The sequence below is a fragment of the Trachypithecus francoisi genome, unplaced genomic scaffold (genome assembly GCF_009764315.1).
Source record: "Trachypithecus francoisi isolate TF-2019V2 unplaced genomic scaffold, Tfra_2.0 Lachesis_group0, whole genome shotgun sequence".
Lineage (NCBI taxonomy): Eukaryota > Metazoa > Chordata > Mammalia > Primates > Cercopithecidae > Trachypithecus > Trachypithecus francoisi.
The window spans coordinates 63,427,589-63,443,213 of NW_022681453.1; the positions used below are offsets into that span (position 1 = coordinate 63,427,589).

At 43.5% G+C, this 15,625-nt stretch overlaps 1 protein-coding gene across 1 annotated transcript in view; it reads left to right on the forward strand.

The window, feature by feature from the left end:
- Positions 1-200: 200 nt before the first annotated feature.
- SNX4 (sorting nexin 4) overlaps positions 201-15,625 on the forward strand; it is a 79,636-nt gene continuing 64,211 nt past the window's right edge. Inside the window, exon 1 of the mRNA XM_033210949.1 lies at positions 201-387. Within this exon, the coding sequence (XP_033066840.1) occupies positions 247-387 (141 nt within the window). The 5' untranslated portion in view covers positions 201-246. The remainder of the gene's footprint in view (positions 388-15,625) is intronic.

Here is a 15,625-nt window from a genome sequence, read left to right on the forward strand (position 1 = left end):
CTCTCTTCATCAGCTCTCTCAGCTCTCTGGGTCTCCCGGCTTAGCAGCTGACCAGGTCATCCGCAGGCTTACGTGTCTCCCCACCCCGGGCTCCGCCTCCAGCTGCAGCTCCTGGAGCCGCCAGGTCTACCAGCAGGGGCTAGGCGATGGCGAGCGGAGGGGCGGGCATAGCAAGCGGAGACACTGGTTGGCCGCGGGCGCGGCGGCGGCGCAGGCGCACTGGGTTCGCCGCGCCGAACTGCAGCCATGGAGCAAGCACCTCCGGACCCCGAGCGGCAGCTCCAGCCGGCGCCTCTGGAGCCGCTGGGCTGCCCAGACGCTGGGCTGGGGGCTACGGTCGGCCAGGAAGCGGCGGGGGCCGGAGAAGAGGACTCCGGGGTCGACACGGTGAGAAGAAGGGGCGGCAGAGCCCTCGTGGCCTGTGTCGTGGCCTAGCGGGCCGGGCTGGCGCGGGCCAGTGGGCTGGGCCGGGGAGGCCCAGCGGTGAGGGGGAGTGAGGTGGAGAGACCGGGTCCGCAGGTGCAGTGAGAGGAGGCTTAGTGGAAAAACGGGGTGCTAGGTGCAGAGCGAGCGCCAGGCGCTGCGGTTGACTGAGGGAAGTGTCGAGACAGCGGAGGGGAGGGAAAGGGACGCGGGTTGCGGGCCCCGGATAGGCGAGGCTGGAGGGAGGGGGTTTTCAGTTGTCGCGTAGCCAGGAGATCTGGACCGCGAGAGGAACGCTGATGTTTCAGGCAGTTGCTAAGGGGTTTTGCTGGCGAGGAGCTTAAAGGGACACAGTGGGGAGTCGGCAGCAGTGCTTGAGAAGGAAGGGAATGGGGGACTAGAGTGAGGCGCAGGTCAGGGGCAATAAGGGTGTTGGTCTGGTGCTGCCGTCAGGAAACTGAAGAAAGTGTCAGCTTCAATAAAAGGTACAAATGAGAAGACATTTTTTAAACTCCTTATTTGGCTGTAATTTCTTTGTTTTGGGGGAAGTGCTGTATTTCCCATTGGAGACTTACTGATATCCCATGTGCTTTTTGAAGACCCTTTAGTAATTAGTGATTTTCATTTGCTTGAGGAAAAGGGGAAAAATGTATCATTATATTTGTAAGTGCTTTCATTCCAAAGTGTTTTCATATATAATGCAAGATTTGTAGACCTGCTTATCTTGAAGCCTTTAAGAAACTAACTGCAGTGCTCCACATCAGACCGCCCTGCCCAAAGTCTCCTTTTTCTGTGTATTGCTCACACAGCTCACTTCAGCCTCAACCCCCACAGGCTCAAACGATCCTCCCGCCTCAGCCTCTTGAGTAGCTAGGACTATAGGCACATACCACCACGCCCGGCTAATTTATTTATATATATTTTTTGTTTTATTTATTTATTTTTTTTCTGAGACGGATCCTCACCGGAGTGCAGTAGTGAGATCTTGGCTCACTGCAACCTCCGCCTCTTGGGTTCAGGCGATTCTTGTCCCTCAGCCACCTGAGTAGCTGGGATTACAGGTGGGCGCCGCCACTCCCAGCTAAATTTTTTTTTTGTATTTTTAGTAAAGATGGGGTTTTGCCATGTTGGTCAGGCTGGTCTTGAACTCCTGACTTCTAGCGATCCGCCCTCCTCGGCCTCCCAAGGTGCTGGGATTACAGGCGTGAGCCATCATGCCCAGCCAAATTTTTGTATTTTTTGTAGAGATGAGTTTCACCATGTTACCCAGGCTGGTCTGCAACTCCTGGGCTCAAGCGATCTGCCCACCTGGGCCTCACAATAGTGCTGGGATTGTAGGTGTGAGCAATGGTGCCCGGCCTGAAAGCCTTTTAAGTTTAGAGACCAACTAAGCAGGGACTTAGGGATTTGAAAGTTTTGCCTGCTGAGGAACATACCTAGGTGTATAAGTAGCATGAAGACTTTTTTGGGTGTACTTTTTTTTTTCTTTGAGATAGGGCCTCACTGTCTCCCAGGCTGGAGTGCAGTGGTACAGTCATGGCTCACTGCAACCTCGACCTTCTGGCCTCAAGCGATCCTCCTGCCTCAGCCTCCTGAGTAGCTGGGACTACAGGTGCATGCCACCACACCTGGCTAAGTTTTGTTTTTTGTTTTTTTGTTTTTTTTTGGTAAAGATGAGGTATCTCTGTGTTGTCCAGACTTGCCTTGAACTTTTGGGTTCAAGCAGTCCTCCTGCCTCAGCCTGCTGAGTAGCGGGGACTACAGGTACACACCACCAAACCCTGCCATTAGATATTTAATTAATATGAAATTGCAACTAGAATATAAAATCTGTTTATGTTAATTTAAAAGACTTTATATATGTCTCATTAATTAAAAGAACACTATGTATATGTAGTTCTAAATATTTGAAAACCCAGGGATGCTATCATACAGTATAAGTTGTAGTTACATACTATTTCCTGACTTTTTTTTTTTTTTTTTTTTTTATTGAGACGGAGTCTCGCTCTGTCGCCCAGGCTGGAGTGCAGTGGCCGGATCTCAGCTCACAGCAAGCTCTGCCTCCTGGGTTTACACCATTCTCCTGCCTCAGGCTCCCGAGTAGCTGGGACTACAGGCGCCCACCACCTTGCCCGGCTAGCTTTTTTGTATTTTTTTAGTAGAGATGGGGTTTCACCGTGTTAGCCAGGATGGTCTCGATCTCCTGACCTCGTGATCCGCCCGTCTTGGCCTCCCAAAGTGCTGGGATTACAGGCTTGAGCCACCGCGCCCGGCCTTCCTGACATTTTTATTCCTTTTTTTTGAGCAGTCTCTTGACCTGTCGCTCATTCTGGAGTGCAGTGGCATGATCTTGGATCACTGCAAACCTCTGCCTCCCAGGTTCAAGCGGTTCTCATGCCTCAGCCTCCTGAGTAACTGGGATTACAGGTGCGTGCCACCATGCCCAGCTAATTTTTGTGTTTTTAGTAGAGACAGGGTTTCACCATGTTGGCCAGGCTGGTCTCGAACTCCTGACCTTAGGCGATCCGCCTGCCTCAGCCTCCTGAAGTGCTGGGATTACAGGCATGAGCCACTGTGCTCGGCATATGTGGTTTCTTAAAACAACTCCCTAATTTAGTAATTCATAAAGAGACACAAGCTATTTGGGCAAATATTTCAGAATTACTAGGTGTTTAAACAAACATACATTCAGTGCATTCCTTCCCTTCCCCTCTTCTCCCCTTAAAGAGAAAATCAAACCAAAAACCCATCCTTTGAAGGTCTTCACATCTCTTCACCTCTCTCTATACTCTCTCTCACTCAGTCTGTCTTCAGTTGAGAATTACTGTAATATTTTTATGGCCTCATTGTAGCTGTTACTGATAGGAATGTGGTCTGGGCAGAAAAGTAAGTTAGTTTTGTGTGTGCTGTGCGCAGTGGGGCTCTACTTTTCATTTAATTCTCAAAATTACTTCCAATAGATGGGTAAATGGAACCAGCCAGAGGCTCAGAGAGAAGTAATTTGACCATGGTCACAAGCTAGTCAGTAGCAGGCTGGGATGTGAATCTAGGTTCACCTGGCATTGAAATCAGTGCTTTTTCCATTAAGCCATTTTGCTTCATTAAAAAAAGTTTAAAGTAATCTTGTACCTTGTTCCAATACTGTATTTTAAAGTTTTTAGTGTAGTTAACACTAAGTTGTAATTTTTTAGACTAGTCAAGTGCAGTAGTGAGAAGGGGGAAAAGAGTAGAACAAAGAGTTTGATCTGTAACTGATTGTGAAAATAAATTGAGGTAACTTACTATCTTCAGACCAGCGCAAGTTGTAATTTTGAAAACGAAAAAAAGGTTTGAAAGATGTGTTGATTTATCCATTTTTTAACTACAAATATGTCTAGGCAAATAGAGTTAAGAGATGTAAAAAAAGTTTGCTTAACTACCATTTTTTTCTTTTTTGAGACAGAACCTTGCTCTGTGGCCCCAGCTGGAATGCAGTAGCAGGATCTTGGCTCACTGCAAACTCGGCCTCCTGGGTTCAAGTGATTCTTGTGCCTCAGCCTCCCAAGTAGCTGGGGTTAAAGGCCTGTGCCTCTACACCTGACTAATTTTTGTATTTTTAGTAAAGAGGGGGGTTTCACCATGTTGGCCAGGCTGGTCTCAGACTTCTGACCTCAAGTGATCCACTCACCTCGACCTCCCAAAGTGCTGGGATTACAGGCGTGAGCCACTGCACCCGGCCCAGCCTTATTTTTGACTTTAGATTTTAAGAGGGAGAGTAATTTATACTAATTATCCTACCCCAAGAGGTTGTGGAAACTGCGCTGCCAAAAAGTCGCAAGACTCTTCTGGTTTTAACACCACTAATCGGGATTCTTTAAACTCCATGTAAGTTCTGTGTAAGCTCTTTTTCTGTACAATTTTTTAAAGCTATAGTCAGTTCTATTTAAAATAATTTGGAAAATGGAAAATATGAGAAGGGAATTCATTCTCTAAGAAAGTAGTAATTACCCTGAGCAGAAGGAGAGGAAATAGCAAGGGAGTGGAGGACAGAGTACTTTTTTAGATTCCATTGAATTGGCAGTTAACAGACAGGTGTTTGCCAGAGAAAAAAATATTTACAGTATTTGCCAGAGAAAACCCATTACCTGAGGAATTCATAAGTGATTTTTAGGGAGAGTGCTCTAGACCTGGGAATGCTGATGGAGCAGAGTGATTGAACAACTGGTGGTTAAAAATTCCGGTACACATTGAATACCTTCACTGATTGGCAGCAGAGAACTAAGTGGAGTAGACCAGATTGTGAGTAAGGTTTGAGGCATTCTGTGGTTAAGGATAATATTAAAAAGGAAGAGAAAACTTATAGGCATAATTACAGAATTCATCACTTTAGCATGAGATGGTAAAGTCATACTCAGTAATTTTTTATTGATTGATTGAGAAGAGGTCTCACTTTGTTGTCCAGGTTGGTCTCAAGTGATCCTCCCATTTCACCTCCCAAAGCGCCAGGATTACAAGAGTGAGCCACAGCACACAGCCCCAAGAAATTTTAAAAATCATTTTCTACCTCAGTGGCTCTCAGATTTTTTTGAGGGTGACTCACAGTACAAAATACATATTCTTTTTTTTGTTGTTTTTTGAGACCAAGTCTTACTCTGTTGCCCAGGCTGGAGTGCAATGGCATGATCACGGCTCACTGCAGCCTTGACCTACTGGGCTCAAGCAGTCCTCCCACCTCAGCCTCTGGAGTAGCTGGAACTACAGGCACATACCACCATACTTGGCTAATTTCTTCTATTTTTTTGTAGAGACAAGATCTCCCTATGTTGCCTAAGCTGGTCTCAAACATCTGGGCTCCAGTGAGCCTCCCACCTCAGCCGCCCAAATTGCTAGGATTACAGGCATGAGTCACCATGCCCAACCCAAAATACTTTTTTTTTTTTTTTTTTTTTTTGAGACAGAGTCTCCCTCTGTCGCCCACATTGGAGTGCCGTGGCATAATTTTGGCTCACTTCAGTCTTCACCTCCTGGGTTCAAGCAAGTCTCCTGCCCAAGCCTCCCGAGTAGCTGGGACTATAGGCACGTGTCACCACGTCTGGCTAATTTTTGTATTTTTTTTTTTTAGTAGAGGTGGGGTTTTGCCATTTGGGCCAGCCTGGTCTCAAGCTCTTGGCCTCAAGCAATCCTCCTGCCTTGGCCTCCCAAAGCAAAATACACTTTTACGTCATAATCAGCATACACATACTTCAGTATGTGATTATTGTTTCAGGAGGGCTTTCATTAGAAACTGACTAAAAGCACAGAGAAGACTTTCATTAGACCCCAAAACTACCCCATTTATCTAATCGCTCAACAATTATTTAATAGCCCCTAATTGGTTTTCCTTGTAATATTTAACCCTCATAATGAAAATGTGATAATTAACCACATTTACAAATACTTAGCCATTACTTCATGCAATCCTTTCTGATATTTTTCTTTTCTATATTTTTAAATTAAAAAGAAACATTGGGCTGGATGCAGTGGTTCACACCTATAATCTCGGGACTTTAGGAGGCTGAGGCACATCTCTTGAGACCAGCAATGGGAATATAGGGAGACCCAGTCTACAAAAAATAAAGTTGGGCCGGGCGCGGTGGCTGAAGCCTGTAATCCCAGCACTTTGGGAGGCCAAGATGAGCGGATCACGAGGTCAGGAGATCGAGACCATCCTGGCTGACCCGGTGAAACCCCGTCTCTACTAAAAAATAACAAAAAAACTAGTTGGGCGAGGTGGCAGGCGCCTGTAGTCCTAGCTACTGGGGAGGCTGAGGCAGGAGAATGGCGTGAACCCGGGAGGTGGAGGTTGCAGTGAGCCGAGATTTTGCCACTGCACTCCAGCCTGGGCGACAGAGCGAGACTCCGTCTCAAAAAAATAAATAAATAAATAAAAAACAAAAAAAATTAAAAAGTTAGCCTAGTGCGGTGACCTCCGCCTTTGGTCCCAGCTACTCAGGAGGCTGAGGTGGAAGGATCACTTGAACCATGGAGGTTGAGGCTGCAGTGAGCCATGATCATGTCACTGCGCTCTAGTCTGGGTGACAGAGCAAGACCTTGTGTCAGAAAAGGTTTTGGAGGCCAGGTGCAGTGGCTTACACCTGTAATCCCAGCACTTTGGGAGGCTGAGGCGGGCAGATCACCTGAGGTCGGGAGTTTGAGACCAGCCTGGGCAACATTGTGAAAGCCCAACTGTACTAGAAATATGAAAATTAGCCAGGCATCGTGGCACATGCCTGTAATCCCAGCTACTCAGGAGGGTAAGACAGGAGAATCGCTTGAACCTAGGAGGCGGAGGTTGCAGTGAGCCATGATCATGCCACTGCACTCCACCCTATGTGATGGAGCGAGACTCGGTCTCAAAAAAAAAAAAAAAAAAGTGTTGGTCCCAACCCACCAAATTAATTTCATGGACCATGAATGTGTTACTCAGTTTGGAACACTGTTCAGACTTAACATATTGTTGTAATTTAAATAAAAAGTAATGTTTTCTGAATAGCTGTGCTGTTATTTTTAAAGTATTTTTATAGAAAAAAAGCACAAGAGAACAGGCCATATATTATAACCCTATTTTTCTTAGTTATTGCTTTGTACTGAATGTTTCTGTCTCCCCAAAATTCATATGTTGAAACCTAATCCCATTGTGATGGTGTTTGGTGGAAGGGCCTTTGGAAGGTGATTAGGTCGTGAGGATGGAGCCTTGGTGAGTGGGATTAGTGCCCTTATTAAAAAAAAAAAATCCAGAAATCTCCTCTCTTCCAGCCATATGAAGACAGTGAAACACAGCTGTTTGTGAACCAGGAAGCAGACCATCGCCGAATCTGCCCGTTCCTTGATCTCGGTCTTCCCAGCCTCCAGGACTGTGAGCAATAAATTTCTGTTGTTTACGAATCACCCAGTCTATGGTCATTTGTTATAGCAGCCAAAACTAAGTTATTTACAGCTGAGGTAAGCATCACTATCAGTAAACACGTCATTTTTAACCTAGTACCAGCTGCCTCTGATCAGGGTTGACAGAGCCCCAGAGGAAGTCAATAGGTGGTTCTTATCCTTAGCTCTCTGATCTGTTTCAGTAACACGGACGCATCACACCTAGAAAAAAGGTGATAAGGAAGTAAGTATACTGTTATAGTAACAGTGGTTAGCGCTGGGTAGTGGGATACAGATGATTTACATTTACTTAATTTTTTTCAGCGTTTGTACATTTAGCATATATAATTTTCATCATCAGGAAATTTAAATCTAAAAATAATGGTGGAAAAGTAATACTTGAGCTCTTGCTGTGATCCAAGCAACTTTAAAAACTCTTGATATGCATTAATCCATTAAATATTCCCAATGACTTTGTGAATTGGGTACTGTCTTTAGTCTGTTCGGGTTGCTATAACAAGGTACCACAGACTGAGTGGCTTATAAACAATAGCAATGAATTGCTTACAGTCTTGGAGTCTGGGAAGCCCAGGATTAAGGAACTGGCAGATTCAGTGACTGGTGAGGGCTGCTTCCTGGCTCATTGTAGGCTGTCTTTTCACTGTGTCCTCACTTGGTGGAAGGAGGAGAGGAACTCTCTGGGGTCTCTTTTATCAGGGCACTAACCCCACTTAGGAGGGCTCTACCCTCATGACCTAATCTTTCCAAAGGCCCCACCTGCTAATACCATTACCTTGAGTGTTAGGATTTTAACATATACATTTTAGGAGGACACAGACATTCCATTTTTTGCAGGTACGATTATCTCTGTTTTCCAGATGAGGAAACTGAAGCACAGACAGGCTAAATTACTTGCCCAGCCTGGCCATCATGGCTAAACCCCATCTCTATTGTTAATAAAAATACAAAAATTAGTTGAGTGTGGTGGCACACACCTGTAATCCCAGCTACTTGGGTGGCTGAAACATGAGAATCACTTGAACCCAGGAGGTAGAGGTTGCAGTGAGCCAGGGTTGAGTCACTGCACTCCAGCCTGGTTAACACTGTCTCAAAAAAAAAAAAAAAGTTGTTGTATCTGTTGACCCTGCACTGAGGTGAGAGGATTGCTTGAACCCAGGAGTTTGAGACCAGCCTAGGCAACATAGCGAGACCTCGTCTCTACACATAATATTTAAAAATAAAATAAAAGTTAGGTCTCTCTTTAAAAGGTCCCTGGTCTCATCTGCCATTCAACAGGGCAGTCCATCTTTAAATCTGTTGAATGTGTCCTTTTAACAATTATGGTGTTCAGTTGTGTTATTCTTGGCACTGTTCTGTGCTTTAATATTGACAGTTTAAGTAATTTTATATCATCTACCAACCCTACTGGTGTTATTGTGGTGTGCCTGTTTGTATTCTTTAGCTTTTTTGTTAGCTGATTTTATGCTTTTATTTTTTTTCCTTCTTTGTAACTGGATTACTGACAGGGTCAGTTTATGATTCACATATGATATCTTTTTGACTGGGGAGATACTAATAACTTGCTTTATCAGGATGTGCTTTCAGAATTCAGAGAATTTGTCACTGGAGCAGATGGTAAATCAAAATGCTTGGCTATGGCCAGAACGTATAATTAATACATATATATATGTGTCAACCAGTGAGGGCTTCATAACCAACCCTGCTTGTGCTTAGGTGATTTCTTGAACTTTCTTTTGGTTGATGATTTCCTGCTGTCTCTCTTATTTTCTGTCTTAGTACATAAATATATAAAAACTTACATTTTATAAAAATGCCTTGAGGACTGAGTGATTTTTGTTGGCTGATGATTTCAACCCATTGGGTTGACTCTTTTTATCTTCTTTTAGGATTTTTACCTTCTTCCGCATTTTTCCTGTACCTTTTGGGAGAGCTCCATGGTGTATCATCTGTTTTCATTGCTGATTCATATTTTTGCACTGTCACAGACCTCTTTCAGACCTTGTAGTGGCTGGGTTTAATTTGATATGTGTAGCTTTTTCTTTCACCTTTTGCTGCACTTAGTTTCTACTTTTATCTCTCCTTCATAAAACACCCCAATTATAATGCAGTACAATATTTTAAATTAAGTTAAAACCCACCTCAGTTTTGACAGTGAGCAAAGAAGAAAAAAAAAGCCATAGCATAGCAGTTATCCCGTGGTCTCACTTCCTCTTCCTTGTTTAGACTTGGAGTTAGTTTGAGTGTATTTGAAACCTTTCTGCAGTGATGCACTTCTCAGACCTACGGCCTAGGGGCTGCCAGTGGTGTGTTTAGTGTTCTTTTTCACCTTTTGATGTAGACCTGAGATGTTCTAGTGGGAAAAGAAAGGAGTCTGCTCTTCTTAAAACTCTGCTGCCTCAGGGTTGGAGCCTATTAACCACTGCCAAAAGTTTAGGCGAATTTAAAGTTTAATATAAGATGACTCCTGATTGTTTAAAAAAAAATTATGCTGACTACTGATTATCTTGCCTTTTGGCATATGTATAGTATTTGACTTTTGAGAGAGAGATTTGATTTTGGTTAAACCCCAAATTAGATATCAATATTGAGGATCATTCATATTTGTTAGAATGTGTTCTTCAGTTTAAAAAATTGTGTTAAACTGGGCACGGTGGCTCACGCCTATAATCCTAGCACATTCGGAGGCCGAGGTGGGTGGATTACCTGAGATCGTGAGTTCGAGACCAGCCTGACCAACATGGAGAAACTCCATCTCTACTAAAAATACAAAATTATCTAGGTGTTGTGTTGCATGCCTGTGATCCCAGCTACTCAGGAGACTGAGGGAGGAGAATCGCTTGAGCCTGGGAGGCTGAAGTGGTGGTGAGCTGAAATCGCCCCATTGCACTCCAGCCTAGGCAATAAGAGCAAAACTCTGTCTCAAAAAACAAACAAAAAAATTGTGTTAAAATATATATGATATAAAATTTACCATCTTGATGGTTTAAAAATGTTCAGTCATAAGTACATTCACATACATTGTAAAACCAGCCTCCAGAACTCTTTTCATCTTGTGGAACTGAAATCGTACCCATTAAACCACAGCTACTTGTTTCCCCCTGCCCCAGCTGCTGGCAGCCATCACTCTACTGTCTATGATTTTGATTACCAAGTACCTCATATATGTGGAATCATACAGTATTTCTCTTTGTGTGACTGTTTATTTCACTTATCGTAATGTCTTCAATATATATATCCATGTTGTAGCATATGACAGAATTTCCTTTAAAGATGAATGCTATTCCATTGTTTGTATATATCATGTTTAAAAAATCCATTCATCTGTTGATGGACATTTGCATTGCTTCCACACTTTACCTGTTGTGAATGATGGTGCCATGACATGGATATGCACATATCTCTTTGAGACCCTGCTTTTAATTCTTTTGGCAGAAGTGGAATTGCTGGATTATATGGTAATTGTATTTTTAATCTTTTGGGGCACCACTGTGCTGTTTTCCACAGCAGCTGCACCATTTTACATTCCCACCAATGGGGCACAATGGTTCCAATTTCTCCACATCCTCACCAATGCTGATTTCCTAATGTTTGTTTTTCATAGTAGCCATTCTAATGAGATAGTATTTCATTGTACTTTTGATTTGCATTTACCTAATGATGAGTGATGTTGAGCATCTTTTCATGTACTTCTTCAGAAAAATGTCTATTCAAGTCCTTTGCCCATTTTTCCATTTTTGAATTGGGTTGTGTATATATATATATATATATATTTTTTTTTTTTTTTTTTTTTTCTTTTTTTTTGAGACATATTCTCGCTCTGTCACCCAGGCTGGAGTGCAGTGGCACGATCTCAGCTCACTGTAACCTCTGCCTCCCAGGCTCAAGCGATTCTCCTGCCTCAGCCTCCTAAGTAGCTGGAATTACAGGCACCCACCACCACACCCAGCTAATTTTTTGTATTTTTAGTAGAGATAGGGTTTTGCCATGTTGGCTAGGCTGGCCTTGAACTCCTGACCTCAGGTGATCCACCTGCCTTGGCCTCCCAAAGTGCTGGGATTACAGGCGTGAGCCACCGTGCCTGGCCAAATTGGGTTGTATTTTGTTGTTGAGTTTTGGGAGTTCCCTAAATAGTCTGGATCCGTGAGAGAAAATACTTTCTTCCATTCTTTGGGTTGCCTTTTTACTCTAATACTGTCCTTTGTTTGTTTTTGTTTTTGTTTTGAGATGGAGTTTCATTCTTGTTGCCCAGGCTGGAGTGCAGTGGTGCAATCTTGGCTCATCGCAACCTCTGCCTCCTGGGTTCAAGCAATTCTCCTGCCTCAGCCTCCTGAGTAGCTGGGATTACAGGCATGTGCCACCACACCCGGCTAATTTTGTATTTTTCATGGAGACCAGATTTCTCCATGTTGGTCAGGCTGGTCTCGTTTTTGTTTTGTTTTGTTTTGTTTTTCCTCTCGCGACAGAGTCTCGCTTTGTCATCCAGGCTGAAATGCAGTGGTGTGATCTTGGCTCACTGCAACCTCTGGATCCTGGTTTCAAGCGATTTTTCTGCCTCAGCCTCCCAAGCAGCTGGGATTGCAGACATGCCACCACACCTGGCTAATTTTTGTGTTTTTGTAGAGATGGGGTTTTGCCATGTTGGCCAGGCTGGTCTTGAACTCCTGACCTCAAGTGATCCTCCTGCCTCCGCCTCCCAAAGTGCTGGGATTACAGGCGTGAGCCACCTCGCCTGGCCTGTTAATACTGTCTTGATGAACGACATTTTTCATTTTCATGAAGTCCAGTTTGCCAGTGTTTTCTTTTACTGCCTGTGCCTTTGGTGTCATATCCAAGAAACCATGGTCACATCCAATGTCTTCAAACTTTTGCCCTGTGTTTTCTTCTAAGAGTTTTATTCTTGGGTCTTTGAACCATTTAAAGTTAGTTTTTGTGTAGGGTGTTAGGTAAGGGTCTAATATAATTTTTTTATACGTGGATATTCAGTTTCCCCAGCATCATTTGTTGGAAACATTGTCCTTTTCCCATCGAACTGTCTTGTCACAAAATTGTTTGACCATGTATTCGAGGGTTTATTTCTGGACTATCTATTCGATTTCATTATATACCTGTCTTTATGTCAGTACCATATTGTTTTTATTACTGTAGCTTTGTAGTAAGTTTTGAAACTAGGAAGTATGAGTCCTCCAAATTTATGCTTCATTTTCTTTTCTTTTCTTTTTCTTTTTTTTTTTTTTTTGAGACAGAGTCTTGGTCTATCGCCCAGGCTGGAGTGCAGTGGCGTGATCTGGACTCACTGCAAGCTCCGCCTCCTGGGTTCACACCATTCTCCTGCCTCAGCCTCCTGAGTAGCTGGGACTACAGGCGCCCGCCATCATGCCCGGCTAATTTTGTGTAGTTTTAGTAGAGACGGTGTTTCACCGTGTTAGTCAGGATTGTCTCCATCTCCTGACCTCGTGATCTGCCCACCCTGGTCTCCCAGAGTGCTGGGATTACAGGCGTAAGCCACCACGCCCGGCCTTATGCTTCATTTTCAAGACTGTTTTGGCTATTTGGGTTCCCTTGAGATTCCATATGACTCTTAGGATGAGTTTTCCTATTTCTGCAAAGAATGTCAAAGAATGCCATTGGGATTTTCATAGGGTTTGCATTGAATATATAGAGTGCTTTGGGTAGTTTTGATATCTTAATAATAATAAATCTTCCAAATCATGAACATGGGATGTGTTTTCATTTATTTATCTTCTTTTAATTTCTAGCAATGTTTTAGTTTCCATTGTACAAGTCTTTTACCACCTTAATTCCCAAGTATTTTTTACTTTTTGATGCTATTGTAAATTGACTTATTTTTATAATTTCATTTTCATTATTTTTTTTGTTTTGTTTTTTTTGAGACGGAGCCTGACTGTTGCCCAGACTGGAGTTCAGTGGTGCGATCTTGGCTCACTGCAACCTCTGCCTCCTGGGTTCAAGCGATTCTCCTGCCTCTGGGAATGTCTTAATTTTTCCTACACTTTTGAAGGACAGTTTGCTAGATACAGGATTCTGGATTGACAGTTATTTTTATTTTTTAGCACTTTGAAGATATCAGCTCCCTGTCTTCTGGCCTCCAAAATTTCTGATGAGAAATTTGCTGATAACCTTATTGAAGATTCCTTATATATGATCAGTTGCTTCTGTCTTGCTGCTGTCAAGATTCTGTCTCTGAAAAGTTATAAGGTGTCTCAGTAAACATCTTATTTTGGAATTTGTCAAGCTTCTTGGATGTTTATATACATTTCTTCTATCATATTTGTGAAATTTTCTACCATTATTTCTTCAGATACTGTCCCTTCCCCTTTTTCTCTCTCCCCTTCCTTACTACCAGAGTGCACATGTTGGTTTGATGGTGTCCTGCTTCTCCCTTAAGCTCTGTTTACTTTCCTTCCATCTTTTTTCTGTTCCTCGCACTTGATAATTTCCATTCTCCTATCTTCTAGTTTGCCAGTTCTCTCTTGTGCCTGCTGAAATTTGCCTTTGAACCCCTCTAATGAACTTTTAATTTCAGTTACTGTACTTTTCAGCTCCAGAATTTCTTTTTGGTTTCTTTTTTCTTTTTCTTGCCCTATCACCGAGGCTGGAGTGCAGTGTTCGAGTAATTCTCCATGCCTCAGTCTCCTGAGTAGCTGGGATTACAAGTGCCTGCCACCACGCCTGGCTAGTTTTTATATTTTCAGTAAAGACGGGGTTTCAACATGTGGCTAGACTGGTCTTGAACTCCTGACCTCAGCCTCCCAAAGTGCTGGGATTACAGGCGTGAACCACCATGCCTGGCCACTTTTTGGTTTCTTTTTAAGTTTTCTGTCTCTGTACTGATACTTCTGTTTTGTTCATACATCATTTTTTTTAAATCATTTTTTTGACTTTCTCCACATCTTCCTTTAAGTTCTTTGAGCGTCTATAAGATGATTACTTTAAAGTCTTTGTCAGCCAGGCATGCTAGCTCCTGCCTGTAATGCCAGCAGCTTGGAAGGCGGAGGCTTGTGGATCATTTGAGCCAAGGACTTCAAGACCAGCCTGGATAACATGGCCTGTAGTTTCAGCTACTCTGGAGGCCAAGACAGGAGAATCCCTTGAACCCAGAAGGTGGAGGTTGCAGCAAGCTGAGATCGCACCACTGCACTCTTGGCGATAGAGCAAGACTCTGTCTCAAAAAAAAAAAATTAGCCAGGTTTGGTGGCACACGCCTGTAATCCCAGCTACTCAGGAGACTGAAACACAGGAATTGCTTGAACCCAGGAGCCAGAGGTTGCACTGAGTTGAGATTGCACCACAGCAATCCAGCCTGGGTGACAGAGCTAGACTCTGTCTAAAAAAAAAAAAGGAAAAAAGAAATGAAAAAAGGGATAAAGGGATAAAGTCTTTTTCTAGTAGATCTGTCATCATGTCTTTTTTTTTTTTTTTTTGAGACGGAGTCTCGCTCTGTCGCCCAGGCTGGAGTGCAGTGGCCGGATCTCAGCTCACTGCAAGCTCCGCCTCCCGGGTTTATGCCATTCTCTCGCCTCAGTCTCCCGAGTAGCTGGGACTACAGGCGCCCGCCACATCGCCCGGCTAATTTTTTGTATTTTTTTAGTAGAGACGGGGTTTCACCGTGTTAGCCAGGATGGTCTCGATCTCCTGACCTCGTGATCCGCCCGTCTCGGCCTCCCAAAGTGCTGGGATTACAGGCTTGAGCCACCGCGCCCGGCCCATGTCTTTTTTAGGAGCAGTTTCTGTTGATGTATTTTTTCCCTCTGGAGGGTTCATACCACCCTGTTTCTTTATATGCCTTGTGATTTTTTTGTTGTTGTTGAAAACTAGGCATTTGCATGTAATAATGTGGTGACTCTGGATATCGAATTCTTCTCCTACTCTGGGGGTTGTTGTTTTTGTTATTTATTATTTATTTTTAATTACTGTAGGCTGTCTTCATGCCAAAGATCAACCTGAGAGAGGTGTAAACTTAGTCTTTAGAGATCTTTCCTGAGCTTGAGCCTTTTCCTGGGCATGTGTGATTATTTTCTAATTGTCCTCACATATCCAGTTGTTTTTAAATGTCCAATTTTTTCTTTATGTTTCCCAGGCTAGTTTTGACTCCCTTTGCTGAACTGATCCACCTGCCTCAGCCTCCTTAGTAGCCAGAACTAAAGGCACACACCACCACACCTGGCTAAATGGCTTACGAGAGGGTCAAAATAAAAATGAAGGGAGGAAAAATAGGATGCTGGCTTTTGAATCCCCTGGAAGTCACTTCAGCCAGGAAAGGAGGCTTGCAACAGTGTGG